At 45.4% G+C, this 16,471-nt stretch overlaps 1 protein-coding gene across 4 annotated transcripts in view; it reads left to right on the top strand.

Moving 5' to 3' along the window:
- The window catches only part of LOC124017630 (mucin-5AC-like), a 63,599-nt gene that overhangs the window by 18,246 nt on the left and 28,882 nt on the right, over positions 1–16,471 (top strand). For 2 of the 4 annotated variants that reach the window (XM_046332884.1, XM_046332883.1), the window contains exon 3: positions 12,943–13,209. In XM_046332884.1, the coding sequence (XP_046188840.1) occupies positions 12,943–13,209 (267 nt within the window). Of the gene's footprint in view, positions 1–12,942; positions 13,210–13,890; positions 13,926–14,015; positions 14,041–16,471 lie in introns of those variants that run through there. The other 2 variants (XM_046332885.1, XM_046332886.1) reach the window with 2 other exon arrangements.

Here is a 16,471-nt window from a genome sequence, read left to right on the forward strand (position 1 = left end):
ATATATACATGATATAGACTCATACTAAACATGATATAGACTCATACTAAACATGATATAGACTCATACTCAACTAAACATGATATAGACTCATACTAAACATGATATAGACTCATACTAAACATGATATAGACTCATATATAGACTCATACTAAACATGATATAGACTCATACTAAACATGATATAGACTCATACTAAACATGATATAGACTGATATAGACTCATACTAAACATGATATAGACTCATACTAAACATGATATAGACTGATATAGACTCATACTAAACATGATATAGACTCATACTAAACATGATATAGACTCATATAGACTCATACTAAACATGATATAGACTCATACTAAACATGATATAGACTCATACTAAACATGATATAGACTCATACTAAACATGATATAGACTCATATAGACTCATACTAAACATGATATAGACTCATACTAAACATGATATAGACTCATACTAAACATGATATAGACTCATACTAAACATGATATAAACATGATATAGACTCATACTAAACATGATATAGACTCATACTAAACATGATATAGACTCATATAAACATGACTCATACTAAACATGATATAGACTCATACTAAACATGATATAGACTCATACTAAACATGATATAGACTCATACTAAACATGATATAGACTCATACTAAACATGATATAGACTCATACTAAACATGATATAGACTCATACTAAACATGACTCATACTAAACATGATATAGACTCATACTAAACATGATATAGACTCATACTAAACATGATATAGACTCAGACTCATACTAAACATGATATAGACTCATACTAAACATGATATAGACTGATATAGACTCATACTAAACATGATATAGACTCATATAGACTCATACTAAACATGATATAGACTCATATAGACTCATACTAAACATGATATAGACTCATACTAAACATGATATAGACTCATACTAAACATGATATAGACTCATACTAAACATGATATAGACTCATACTAAACATGATATAGACTCATACTAAACATGATATAGACTCATACTAAACATGATAGACTCATACTAAACATGACTCATACTAAACATGATATAGACTCATACTAAACATGATATAGACTCATATAAACATGACTCATACTAAACATGATATAGACTCATACTAAACATGATATAGACTCATACTAAACATGATATAGACTCATAAACATAGACTCATACTAAACATGATATAGACTCATACTAAACATGATATAGACTCATACTAAACATGATATAGACTCATACTAAACATGATATAGACTCATACTAAACAGACTCATACTAAACATGATATAGACTCATACTAAAAACATGATATAGACTCATACTAAACATGATATCATAGACTCATACTAAACATGATATAGACTCATATATAGACTCATACTAAACATGATATAGACTCATAGCTAAACTAAACATGATATAGACTCATACTAAACATGATATAGACTCATACTAAACATGATATAGACTCATACTAAACTATAACATGATATAGACTCATACTAAACATGATATAGACTGATATAGACTCATACTAAACATGATATAGACTCATACTAAACATGATATAGACTCATACTAAACATGATATAGACTCATACTAAACATGATATAGACTCATACTAAACATGATATAGACTCATACTAAACATGATATAGACTCATACTAAACATGATATAGACTCATACTAAACATGATATAGACTCATACTAAACATGATATAGACTCATACTAAACATGATATAGACTCATATAGACTCATACTAAACATGATATAGACTCATACTAAACATGATATAGACTCATATAAACATGACTCATACTAAACATGATATAGACTCATACTAAACATGATATAGACTCATACTAAACATGATATAGACTCATATAGATTCATACTAAACATGATATAGACTCATACTAAACATGATATAGACTCATACTAAACATGATATAGACTCATACTAAACATGATATAGACTCATACTAAACATGATATAGACTCATACTAAACATGATATAGACTCATACTAAACATGATATAGACTGATATATATAGACTCATACTAAACATGATATAGACTCATATAGACTCATACTAAACATGATATAGACTGATATAGACTCATACTAAACATGATATAGACTCATACTAAACATGATATAGACTCATATAGACTCATACTAAACATGATATAGACTCATACTAAACATGATATAGACTCATACTAAACATGATATAGACTCATATAGACTCATACTAAACATGATATAGACTCATACTAAACATGATATAGACTCATACTAAACATGATATAGACTCATACTAAACATGATATAGACTCATACTAAACATGATATAGACTCATACTAAACATGATATAGACTCATACTAAACATGATATAGACTCATACTAAACATGATATAGACTCATACTAAACATGATATAGACTCATACTAAACATGATATAGACTCATACTAAACATGATATAGACTCATACTAAACATGATATAGACTCATACTAAACATGATATAGACTCATACTAAACATGATATAGACTCATACTAAACATGATATAGACTGATATAGACTCATACTAAACATGATATAGACTCATACTAAACATGATATAGACTCATACTAAACATGATATAGACTCATACTAAACATGATATAGACTCATACTAAACATGATATAGACTCATACTAAACATGATATAGACTCATACTAAACATGATATAGACTCATACTAAACATGATATAGACTCATACTAAACATGATATAGACTCATACTAAACATGATATAGACTCATACTAAACATGATATAGACTCATATAAACTCATGATATAGACTCATACTAAACATGATATAGACTCATACTAAACATGATATAGACTCATACTAAACATGATATAGACTCATACTAAACATGATATAGACTCATACTAAACATGATATAGACTCATACTAAACATGATATAGACTCTCATACTAAACATGATATAGACTCATACTAAACATGATATAGACTCATACTAAACATGATATAGACTCATACTAAACATGATATAGACTCATATAAACATGACTCATACTAAACATGATATAGACTCATACTAAACATGATATAGACTCATACTAAACATGATATAGATATACTAAACATGATATAGACTCATACTAAACATGATATAGACTCATACTAAACATGATATAGACTCATATAGACTCATACTAAACATGATATAGACTCATACTAAACATGATATAGACTCATACTAAACATGATATAGACTCATACTAAACATGATATAGACTCATACTAAACATGATATAGACTCATACTAAACATGATATAGACTCATACTAAACATGATATAGACTGATATAGACTCATACTAAACATGATATAGACTCATACTAAACATGATATAGACTCATACTAAACATGATATAGACTCATACTAAACATGATATAGACTCATACTAAACATGATATAGACTCATACTAAACATGATATAGACTCATACTAAACATGATATAGACTCATACTAAACATGATATAGACTCATACTAAACATGATATAGACTCATACTAAACATGATATAGACTCATACTAAACATGATATAGACTCATACTAAACATGATATAGACTCATACTAAACATGATATAGACTCATACTAAACATGATATAGACTCACTAAACATATAGACTCATACTAAACATGATATAGACTCATACTAAACATGATATAGACTCATACTAAACATGATATAGACTCATACTAAACATGATATAGACTCATACTAAACATGATATAGACTCATACTAAACATGATATAGACTCATACTAAACATGATATAACTCATATAGACTATAAAACATGATATAGACTCATACTAAACATGATATAGACTCATATAGACTCATACTAAACATGATATAGACTCATACTAAACATGATATAGACTCATATAGACTCATACTAAACATGATATAGACTCATACTAAACATCATACTAAACATGATATAGACTCATACTAAACATGATATAGACTCATACTAAACATGATATAGACTCATATAGACTCATACTAAACATGATATAGACTCATACTAAACATGATATAGACTCATACTAAACATGATATAGACTCATACTAAACATGATATAGACTCATACTAAACATGATATAGACTCATACTCATACTAAACATGATATAGACTCATACTAAACATGATATAGACTCATACTAAACATGATATAGACTCATACTAAACATGATATAGACTCATACTAAACATGATATAGACTCATACTAAACATGATATAGACTCATACTAAACATGTAAACAGGGGATAGCTACAGACTCATACTAAACAGACCTTTCACTTAACAGAGTAACACAACATCACCTTACATAGGTCTGGATTTAAAGCATGACTGAAGCATAGAAACTGAATGTGTGTGTGTGTGTGTGTGTGTGTGTGTGTGTGTGTGTGTGTGTGTGTGTGTGTGTGTGTGTGTGTGTGTGTGTGTGTGTGTGTGTGTGTGTGTGTGTGTGTGTGTGTGTGTGTGTGTGTGTGTGTGTGTGTGTGTGTGTGTGTGTGTGTGTGATTGTGGGTGAAGCATCTACTGTAGGCCCCTGTACTGTAGTCATCTGTCAGGATTCCATGTTGGACCAGTACTAGGAATATAAACAGTACAGTCTGTTCACTAACTATTTATGAAGAAGACCGATGCCCAATGTTAAAACTATTCCATGATCAAAACCCTCCCAGCTTCTAGAATTCACTTGTTGTTCACCAGAGTTCTGATGGTTCTGTGTGAGTCCAGTGTTCTATATGAATGATAGTCAGATCACATCAGCTTCTAGAATTCACTTGTTGTTCCACCAGAGTTCTGATGGTTCTGTGTGAGTCCACAGTGTTCTATATTAATGATAGTCAGACCACATCAGCTTCTAGAATTCACTTGTTGTTCCACCAGAGTTCTGATGGTTCTGTGTGAGTCCAGTGTTCTATATGAATGACTGGAATGTTGTTCTGACATAGTCTGGCGATGTGCAGGGAGGGGTTAGCTCCATTGTAAAATCTGTTTTCTCCTCTCAGCCACATCCTGCTGCCACAGTTGAGTTTATAGACAGTTATACAAAGCCTGTGGTTGTCTCAAAAGGCTCCCTATTTCCTATGGACCCTGGTCAAAAGTAGTGCACTGCTGTTTGTAGGGGATAGGGTGCCAAGCATCCTGTGTCTTCGAGCTACCAGGAGTTACCACCAAGCATCCTGTGTCTTCGAGCTACCAGGGGTTACCACCAAGCATCCTGTGTCTTCGAGCTACCAGGAGTTACCACCAAGCATCCTGGGTCTTCGAGCTACCAAGAGTTACCACCAAGCATCCTGGGTCTTCGAGCTACCAGGGTTTACCACCAAGCATCCTGTGTCTTCGGGCTACCAGGGTTTGCTACTAAGCATCCTGTGTCTTCGAGCTACCAGGGTTTACCACCAAGCATCCTGGGTCTTCGAGCTACCAGGAGTTACCACCAAGCATCCTGGGTCTTCGGGCTACCAGGGCCTACCACCAAGCATCCTGTGTCTTCAGGCTACCAGGAGTTGCCACCAAGCATCCTGTGACTTCGAGCTACCAGGGTTTACCACCAAGCATCCTGGGTCTTCGAGCTACCAGGAGTTACCACCAAGCATCCTGTGTCTTCGAGCTACCAGGGTTTACCACCAAGCATCCTGTGTCTTCGGGCTACCAGGGTTTACCATCAAGCATCCTGTGTCTTCGCGCTACCAGGAGTTACCAACAAGCATCCTGGGTCTTCAGGCTACCAGGGTTTGCCACTAAGCATCCTGGGGCCCAGCCGGATATTTGCAGGCATATTTGTCAACATACTTTAGATGTTTGTCGAGCAGAAACACACACACACACACACACACACACACACACACACACACACACACACACACACACACACACACACACACACACACACACACACACACACACACACACACACACACACACACACACACACACACACACACACACACACACACACAGAAACATCTCCGTCGTCCTTCCAGCCCCTCCCTGAGGAATGTACGTGACATCGTACCTCTGTACAGCGTTGGTTGGTTGGTTGAGTCTCCTATTAATAGAGAGAGACCACCATGACACTGTCACCTTTACACATACACACACAGAGACACACGCACACACACACAGAGACACACGCACGCACGCACGCAGAGACACAGAGAGAGACACACACACAGACACACACACACGCACACACAGAGACACAGGGAGACACACACACAGACACACACACACACACTGTCCAGTCCTTCAGTAGCAGGAGATGGCTGCTACTGTGTGTTTATTATATGTCTACCAACATGATATAGACTCATACTAAACATGATATAGACTCATACTAAACATGATATAGACTCATACTAAACATGATATAGACTCATACTAAACATGCCTGCCTCTGTCTTTTACTGTCTGTCTGTCTGCCAGCCTGTCTCCTCTGTCTTTTACTGTCTGTCTACCAGCCTGCCTCTGTCTTTTACTGTCTGTCTACCAGCCTGCCTCTGTCTTTTACTGTCTGTCTACCAGCCTGCCTCTGTCTTTTACTGTCTGTCTACCAGCCTGCCTCTGTCTTTTACTGTCTGTCTGTCTACCAGCCTGCCTCTGTCTTTTACTGTCTGTCTGTCTACCAGCCTGCCTCTGTCTTTTACTGTCTGTCTGCCAGCCTTTCTCTGTCTTTTACTGTCTGTCTGTCTGCCAGCCTGTCTCCTCTGTCTTTTACTGTCTGTCTACCAGCCTGCCTCTGTCTTTTACTGTCTGTCTACCAGCCTGCCTCTGTCTTTTACTGTCTGTCTGTCTACCAGCCTGCCTCTGTCTTTTACTGTCTGTCTGTCTACCAGCCTGCCTCTGTCTGTTACCAGCCTGTCTGTCTTTTACTGTCTGTCTACCAGCCTGTCTCCTCTGTCTTTTACTGTCTGTCTACCAGCCTGCCTCTGTCTTTTACTGTCTGTCTACCAGCCTGCCTCTGTCTTTTACTGTCTGTCTGTCTACCAGCCTGCCTCTGTCTTTTACTGTCTGTCTACCAGCCTGTCTCCTCTGTCTTTTACTGTCTGTCTGTCTACCAGCCTGCCTCTGTCTTTTACTGTCTGTCTACCAGCCTGTCTCCTCTGTCTTTTACTGTCTGTCTGTCTACCAGCCTGTCCTCTGTCTTTTACTGTCTGTCTACCAGCCTGTCTCCTCTGTCTTTTACTGTCTGTCTACCAGCCTGCCTCTGTCTTTTACTGTCTGTCTGCCAGCCTTTCTCTGTCATTTACTGTCTGTCTGTCTGCCAGCCTGTCTCTGTCTTTTACTGTCTGTCTGTCTGCCAGCCTTTCTCCTCTGTCTTTTACTGTCTGTCTGTCTGTCTGTCTGTCTGTCTGTCTGTCTGTCTGTCTGTCTGTCTGTCTGTCTGTCTGTCTGTCTGTCAGCCTGTCTCCTCTGTCTTTTACTGTCTGTCTGTCTGCCAGCCTTTCTCCTCTGTCTTTTACTGTCTGTCTACCAGCCTGTCTCCTCTGTCTTTTACTGTCTGTCTGCCAGCCTGTCTCCTCTGTCTTTTACTGTCTGTCTGCCAGCCTGTCTCCTCTGTCTTTTACTGTCTGTCTGTCTGCCAGCCTGCCTCTGTCTTTTACTGTCTGTCTGTCTGCCAGCCTGTCTCCTCTGTCTTTTACTGTCTGTCTGTCTGCCAGCCTGCCTCTGTCTTTTACTGTCTGTCTACCAGCCTGTCTCCTCTGTCTTTTACTGTCTGTCTGTCTACCAGCCTGCCTCTGTCTTTTACTGTCTGTCTGTCTGTCTGTCTGTCTGTCTGTCTGTCTGCCAGCCTGTCTCCTCTGTCTTTTACTGTCTGTCTGTCTACCAGCCTGCCTCTGTCTTTTACTGTCTGTCTACCAGCCTGTCTCCTCTGTCTTTTACTGTCTGTCTACCAGCCTGCCTCTGTCTTTTACTGTCTGTCTGCCAGCCTTTCTCTGTCATTTACTGTCTGTCTGTCTGCCAGCCTTTCTCTGTCTTTTACTGTCTGTCTGTCTGCCAGCCTGTCTCCTCTGTCTTTTACTGTCTGTCTGTCTGCCAGCCTTTCTCCTCTGTCTTTTACTGTCTGTCTGTCTGTCTGTCTGTCTGTCTGTCTGTCTGTCTGTCTGTCTGTCAGCCTGTCTCCTCTGTCTTTTACTGTCTGTCTGTCTGCCAGCCTTTCTCCTCTGTCTTTTACTGTCTGTCTACCAGCCTGTCTCCTCTGTCTTTTACTGTCTGTCTGCCAGCCTGTCTCCTCTGTCTTTTACTGTCTGTCTGCCAGCCTGTCTCCTCTGTCTTTTACTGTCTGTCTGCCAGCCTGTCTCCTCTGTCTTTTACTGTCTGTCTGTCTGCCAGCCTGTCTCCTCTGTCTTTTACTGTCTGTCTGTCTGCCAGCCTGCCTCTGTCTTTTACTGTCTGTCTGTCTGCCAGCCTGTCTCCTCTGTCTTTTACTGTCTGTCTGTCTGCCAGCCTGCCTCTGTCTTTTACTGTCTGTCTGTCTGCCAGCCTGTCTCCTCTGTCTTTTACTGTCTGTCTACCAGCCTGTCTCCTCTGTCTTTTACTGTCTGTCTACCAGCCTGTCTCCTCTGTCTTTTACTGTCTGTCTGTCTGCCAGCCTGTCTCTGTCTTTTACTGTCTGTCTGTCTGCCAGCCTTTCTCCTCTGTCTTTTACTGTCTGTCTACCAGCCTGTCTCCTCTGTCTTTTACTGTCTGTCTGTCTGCCAGCCTGTCTCCTCTGTCTTTTACTGTCTGTCTGTCTGCCAGCCTGTCTCTGTCTTTTACTGTCTGTCTGTCTGCCAGCCTTTCTCCTCTGTCTTTTACTGTCTGTCTGTCTGCCAGCCTTTCTCCTCTGTCTTTTACTGTCTGTCTGTCTACCAGCCTGCCTCTGTCTTTTACTGTCTGTCTACCAGCCTGCCTCTGTCTTTTACTGTCTGTCTGTCTGCCAGCCTGTCTCCTCTGTCTTTTACTGTCTGTCTGTCTGCCAGCCTGTCTCCTCTGTCTTTTACTGTCTGTCTGTCTACCAGCCTGCCTCTGTCTTTTACTGTCTGTCTGTCTGCCAGCCTGTCTCCTCTGTCTTTTACTGTCTGTCTGTCTGCCAGCCTTTCTCCTCTGTCTTTTACTGTCTGTCTGCCTGCCTGTCTCCTCTGTGTCGTACTGTCTGTCTGCCAGCCTGTCTGGAGAACTGTAAGCCTCTAGTCTCTTGTTGATACAGGTCCTTCTGGAATATTCATCCCTCACTGCCAAGAAGAGCATCAGCCTCCGTCTCAGTTTAACCTCTGAGTTACAGGGGTAGCAGCTCTCTCTCTCTCTCTGTCTCTCTCTGTCTCTCTCTGTCTCTCTCTGTCTCTCTCTCTCTCTCTCTCTCTCTCTCTCTCTCTCTCTCTCTCTCTCTCTCTCTCTCTCTCTCTCTCTCTCTCTCTCTCTCTCTCTCTCTCTCTCTCTCTCTCTCTCTGTCTCTCTCTCTCTGTCTCTCTCTCTCTCTCTGTGTGTTCCTGTTCATGTTTGGGTCAGGAATAAACTGGACAGCGCCAGTCCCATTCTGCCACTGCAATTACACCGAGCGTTCAAAGACCTCAGACAGACAGAGGACGCTTCCCAAATGGGACACTAGTCCCTATATGGTGCACTATGGGCCCTGGTCAAAAGTAGTTCACTATATATTGAATAGGATGCCATTTTGGATGGTAGTCTATGTCTACTTACTACAGAGAGAGGCATTGTCCTGGTCTCATTACAGCTCCACAGACAGAGTAGTTTCTCTAAGGGGTATATTGACCAGACAGAGTAGTTTCTCTAAGGGATATATTGACCAGACAGAGTAGTTTCTCTATGGGATATATTGACCAGACAGAGTAGTTTCTCTAAGGGATATATTGACCAGACAGAGTAGTTTCTCTAAGGGATATATTGACCAGACAGAGTAGTTTCTCTAAGGGATATATTGACCAGAGTAGTTTCTCTAAGGGATATAATGACCAGACAGAGTAGTTTCTCTAAGGGGTATAATGACCAGACAGAGTAGTTTCTCTAAGGGATATATTGACCAAAAATAATATAAATATATGCCATTTAGCAGACGCTTTTATCCAAAGCGACTTACAGTCATGTGTGCATACATTCTACGTATGGGTGGTCCCGGGGATCGAACCCACTACCCTGGCGTTACAAGCGCCATGCTCTACCAACTGAGCTACAGAAGGACCAATTTGTTCTTAACTGACTTGCCTAGTTTAATTTTTTTTTACTACTCTGTAGATGAGTCCAGAGACAGGGAGATAGCTGTAAATGGGCCCATAGACAGGCAGGGAGATAGCTGCAGATGGGTCCAGAGACAGACAGGGAGATCGCTGCAGATGGGTCCAGAGACAGACAGGGAGATAGCTGTAAATGGGCCCATAGACAGGCAGGGAGATAGCTGCAGATGGGTCCAGAGACAGACAGGGAGATAGCTGCAGATGGGTCCAGAGACAGACAGGGAGATAGCTGCAGATGGGTCCAGAGACAGACAGGGAGATAGCTGTAAATGGGCCCATAGACAGGCAGGGAGATAGCTGCAGATGGGTCCAGAGACAGACAGGGAGATAGCTGCAGATGGGTCCAGAGACAGACAGGGAGATAGCTGTAGATGGGTCCAGAGACAGACAGGGAGATAGCTGCAGAAGAGTCCAGAGACAGACAGGGAGATAGCTGCATCTGTCCAGAGACAGGGAGATAGCTGTAAATGGGCCCATAGACAGGCAGGGAGATAGCTGTAGATGGGCCCAGAGACAGGCAGGGAGATAGCTGTAGATGGGTCCAGGGACAGACAGATAGATAGCTGTAGATGGGTCCAGGGACAGGCAGGGAGATAGCTCAGAGACAGACAGGGAGATAGCTGCAGATGGGTCCAGAGACAGACATGGAGATAGCTGCAGATGGGTCCAGAGACAGACAGGGAGATAGCTGTAGATGGGTCCAGAGACAGGGAGATAGCTGCAGATGGGTCCAGAGACAGACAGGGAGATAGATAGGGAGATAGCTGCAGATGGTCCCAGAGACAGATAGGGAGATAGCTGCAGATGGGTCCAGAGACAGACAGGGAGATAGCTGTAGATAGGTCCAGAGACAGACAGGGAGATAGCTGCAGATGGGTCCAGAGACAGACAGGGAGGCAGGACCACAGACAGGAAAGGAACTGTGTAGAGGCAGCTGTGATATCCTGTCAGATGATGAGAGAGGGAGACAGAGGGAGGAGAGGTTGACCATGAACTGTGATATCCTGTCAGATGACGAGAGAGGGAGACAGAGGGAGGAGAGGTTGACCATGACCTGTGATATCCTGTCAGATGACGAGAGAGGGAGACAGAGGGAGGAGAGGTTGACCATGAACTGTGATATCCTGTCAGATGATGAGAGAGGGAGACAGAGGGAGGAGAGGTTGACTATGAACTGTGATATCCTGTCAGATGATGAGAGAGGGAGACAGAGGGAGGAGAGGTTGACCATGAACTGTGATATCCTGTCAGATGATGAGAGAGGGAGACAGAGGGAGGAGAGGTTGACCATGAACTGTGATATCCTGTCAGATGATGAGAGAGGGAGACAGAGGGAGGAGAGGTTGACCATGAACTGTGATATCCTGTCAGATGATGAGAGAGGGAGACAGAGGGAGGAGAGGTTGACTATGAACTGTGATATCCTGTCAGATGATGAGAGAGGGAGACAGAGGGAGGAGAGGTTGACCATGAACTGTGATATCCTGTCAGATGATGAGAGAGGGAGACAGAGGGAGGAGAGGTTGACCATGAACTGTGATATCCTGTCAGATGATGAGAGAGGGAGACAGAGGGAGGAGAGGTTGACCATGAACTGTGATATCCTGTCAGATGATGAGAGAGGGAGACAGAGGGAGGAGAGGTTGACCGTGAACTGCTCTGAGTTATGATCTTTTAATCCCTTCTATCCGTTCTCTAAATTCTCCCTTTTCCTCTCCTCCCTCTGGTCCTTCTCTCCCTCCGCCCCTCTTCCTGACACTCCCTGACATTCTCTCCCACCTAATTCTCTTTCCTGCCATCTCTCCCTGCCTCACTCTCTCTACTCCTCCTACTCCATCTCTCCCTGCCTCTCTCTCTCTACTCCCCATTCTCCATCTCCCTCTCTCCCTGCCTCTCTCTCTCTACTCTCCATCTCCCTCTCTCCCTGCCTCTCTCTCTACTAATCCTTCTCCATCTCCCTCTCTCCCTGCCCCTCTCTCTCTACTAATCCTTCTCCATCTCCCTCTCTCCCTGCCTCTCTCTCTCTACTCCTCCTTCTCCATCTCTCCCTGCCTCTCTCTCTCTACACCTCGTTCTCCATCTGCCTCTCTCCCTGCCTCTCTCTCTACTCCTCCTTCTCCATCTCTCCCTGCCTCTCTCTCTCTCTCTCTCTACACCTCGTTCTCCATCTCCCTCTCTCCCTACCTGCCTCTCTCTCTACTCCTCCTTCTCCATCTCCCTCTCTCCCTTCCTGCCTCTCTCTCTTCTCCCCATTCTCCATCTCCCTCTCTCCTTGCCTCTCTCTCTCTACACCCCCTTCTCCATCTCCTTCTCTCTCTCCCTGCCTGCCTCTCTCTCTACTCCCCTTTCTCCATCTCCCTCTCTCCTTGCCTCTCTCTCTCTACTCCTCCTTCTCCATCTCCCTCTCTCCCTGCCTCTTTCTCTCTACTCCTCCTTCTCCATCTCCCTCTCTCCCTGCCTGCCTGCCTCTCTCTCTACTCCTCCGTCTCCATCTCCCCCTCCATCTCTCTCTTCCTGTCCAGTTGGAGGCTAGAGGAGGTCCTGTCGTTGAGCTGGGGCTGAGAACTCAGAGTCCAGAGCCCAGGGAGAGTCCTCTACAGCGGGGGGACAGAGAGCAGCAGAGGAGGCTGCTGGTCGACACCCACACGGCCGCCATGGACCTGCGCTGTCGGCTGGAGCTCAGCGAGAAGGGCTGGGTCCGAGAGAAGTCTGAACTGATGGAGAGATTCAACTCCGAGAGGAAGGAGTGGGAGAGCCAGCTGGGAGACATGCAGAGGAAAATAGAGGAGGTGAGAGGAGGGGAGGGAAGAGGAGGGGGAGGGAAGAGGAGGGGAGGGAAGAGGAAGGAATGGGAGAGCCAGCTAGGAGACATGCAGAGGAAAATAGAGGAGGTGAGAGGAGGGGAGGGGGAGGGGGAGGGAGGGAGGGGGAGGGGGAGACATGCAGAGAGGAGGGGAGGGAGGGGAGGAAGGAATGGGAGAGCCAGCTGGGAGACATGCAGAGGAAAATAGAGGGAGGTGAGAGGAGGGGGGGGGGAGGGAGGGGGGGGAGGGAGGAGGGGAGGGGAGAGCCAGCTGGGAGACATGCAGAGGAAAATAGAGGAGGTGAGAGGAGGGGAGGGGAGGGAGGGGAGAGCCAGCTGGGAGACATGCAGAGGAAAATAGAGGAGGTGAGAGGAGGGGAGGGGAGGAGGGGAGGGGAGGAGAGCCAGCTGGGAGACATGCAGAGGAAAATAGAGGAGGTGAGAGGAGGGGAGGGGGGGGAGAGCCAGCTGGGAGACATGCAGAGGAAAATAGAGGAGGTGAGAGGAGGGGAGGGGAGGAGGGGAGGGGAGAGCCAGCTGGGAGACATGCAGAGGAAAATAGAGGAGGTGAGAGGAGGGGAGGGGAGGAGGGGAGGGGAGAGCCAGCTGGGAGACATGCAGAGGAAAATAGAGGAGGTGAGAGGAGGGGAGAGGAGGGGAGGGGAGAGCCAGCTGGGAGACATGCAGAGGAAAATAGAGGAGGTGAGAGGAGGGGAGAGCCAGCTGGGAGACATGCAGAGGAAAATAGAGGAGGTGAGAGGAGGGGAGGTGAAAGGAGGGGAGAGCCCGCTGGGAGACATGCAGAGGAAAATAGAGGAGAGGAGGGGAGGGGGGAGAGGAGGGGAGGGGAGAGTAGGGGAGAGGAGAGGAGGTGGTGAGAGGAGGGGAGAGGAGGTGAGGGGAGGTGAGAGGAGGAGGGGAAAGATGGGTGAGAGGAGGAGGGGAAAGATGGGTGAGAGGAGGAGGAGGTGAGAGGAGGAGGTGAGAGGAGGAGGAGGTGAGGGGAGGAGGTGAGAGGAGGAGGAGGTGAGGGGAGGAGGTGAGGGGAGGAGGTGAGGGGAGGAGGTGAGAGGAGGAGGTGAGAGGAGGAGGTGAGGGGAGGAGGTGAGCCATGACACTGGGGAGTTGTTTTGTTTTACAGCATTGTGTTTTTGTTAAACCAATCTCCTGACACTGGACCTGTAGCCTGGTATTTGAAGCCTGTAGCCTGGTATTTGAAGCCTGTAGCCTGGTCTTTGAAGCCTGTAGCCTGGTATTTGAAGCCTGTAGCCTGGTCTTTGAAGCCTGTAGCCTGGTCTTTGAAGCCTGTAGCCTGGTATTTGAAGCCTGTAGCCTGGTCTTTGAATCCTGACACCGGACCTGTAGCCTGGTATTTGAAGCCTGTAGCCTGGTCTTTGAAGCCTGTAGCCTGGTATTTGAAGCCTGTAGCCTGGTCTTTGAAGCCTGTAGCCTGGTCTTTGAAGCCTGTAGCCTGGTATTTGAAGCCTGTAGCCTGGTCTTTGAATCCTGACACCGGACCTGTAGCCTGGTATTTGAAGCCTGTAGCCTGGTCTTTGAAGCCTGTAGCCTGGTATTTGAAGCCTGTAGCCTGGTCTTTGAAGCCTGTAGCCTGGTCTTTGAAGCCTGTAGCCTGGTCTTTGAAGCCTGTAGCCTGGTATTTGAAGCCTGTAGCCTGGTCTTTGAAGCCTGTAGCCTGGTCTTTGAAGCCTGTAGCCTGGTCTTTGAAGCCTGTAGCCTGGTATTTGAAGCCTGTAGCCTGGTATTTGAAGCCTGTAGCCTGGTCTTTGAAGCCTGTAGCCTGGTCTTTGAAGCCTGTAGCATGGTATTTGAAGCCTGTAGCCTGGTCTTTGAAGCCTGTAGCCTGGTCTTTGAAGCCTGTAGCCTGGTCTTTGAAGCCTGTAGCCTGGTCTTTGAAGCCTGTAGCCTGGTCTTTGAAGCCTGTAGCCTGGTCTTTGAAGCCTGTAGCCTGGTCTTTGAAGCCTGTAGCCTGGTCTTGCCCAACTCATATGGTCATTGAACATTGGAGTTTTTGTCATGCCAATAACCATAGCAGTTGGAAAGACAGAACAGGTCTGGGACCAGGCTAGGTTGGCTGAGCTGTAGATTGGTTGCCATACCAGGCGGTGATACAGCCCGACAGCCCGATACAGCCCGATACAGCCCGATACAGCCGACAGCCCGATACAGCCCGACAGCCCGATACAGCCCGATACAGCCCGATACAGCCGACAGCCCGATACAGCCCGATACAGCCGACAGCCCGATACAGCCCGATACAGCCCGACAGCCCGATACAGCCCGATACAGCCCGATACAGCCCGATACAGCCCGATACAGCCCGATACAGCCGACAGCCCGATACAGCCCGATACAGCCCGATACAACCCGATACAGCCCGATACAGCCCGATACAGCCCGATACAGCCCGATACAGCCCGATACAACCCGATACAACCCGATACAGCCCGATACAGCCCGATACAGCCCGATACAACCCGATACAGCCCGACAGCCCGATACAGCCCGATACAACCCGATACAGCCCGATACAGCCCGATACAACCCGATACAGCCCGATACAGCCCGATACAGCCCGATACAACCCGACAGCCCGATACAGCCCGATACAGCCCGATACAGCCCGATACAACCCGATACAGCCCGATACAACCCGATACAGCCCGATACAGCCCGATACAGCCCGATACAGCCCGACAGCCCGATACAGCCCGATACAGCCCGATACAGCCCGATACAGCCCGATACAGCCCGATACAGCCCGATACAGCCCGATACAGCCCGATACAACCCGATACAGCCCGATACAACCCGATACAACCCGATACAGCCCGATACAGCCCGATACAACCCGATACAGCCCGATACAACCCGATACAGCCCGACAGCCCGATACAGCCCGATACAGCCCGATACAACCCGACAGCCCGATACAGCCCGATACAGCCCGATACAGCCCGACAGCCCGATACAGCCGACAGCCCGATACAGCCCGATACAGCCCGACAGCCCGATACAGCCCGATACAGCCCGATACAGCCCGATACAGCCCGATACAACCCGATACATCCCGATACAGCCCGATACAGCCCGATACAACCCGATACAACCCGATACAGCCCGATACAGCCCGATACAGCCCGATACAGCCCGATACAGCCCGATACAGCCCGATACAGCCCGATACAGCCCGATACAGCCCGATAGAACCCGATACAGCCCGATACAGC

The sequence above is a fragment of the Oncorhynchus gorbuscha genome, unplaced genomic scaffold (assembly GCF_021184085.1).
Source record: "Oncorhynchus gorbuscha isolate QuinsamMale2020 ecotype Even-year unplaced genomic scaffold, OgorEven_v1.0 Un_scaffold_295, whole genome shotgun sequence".
Lineage (NCBI taxonomy): Eukaryota > Metazoa > Chordata > Actinopteri > Salmoniformes > Salmonidae > Oncorhynchus > Oncorhynchus gorbuscha.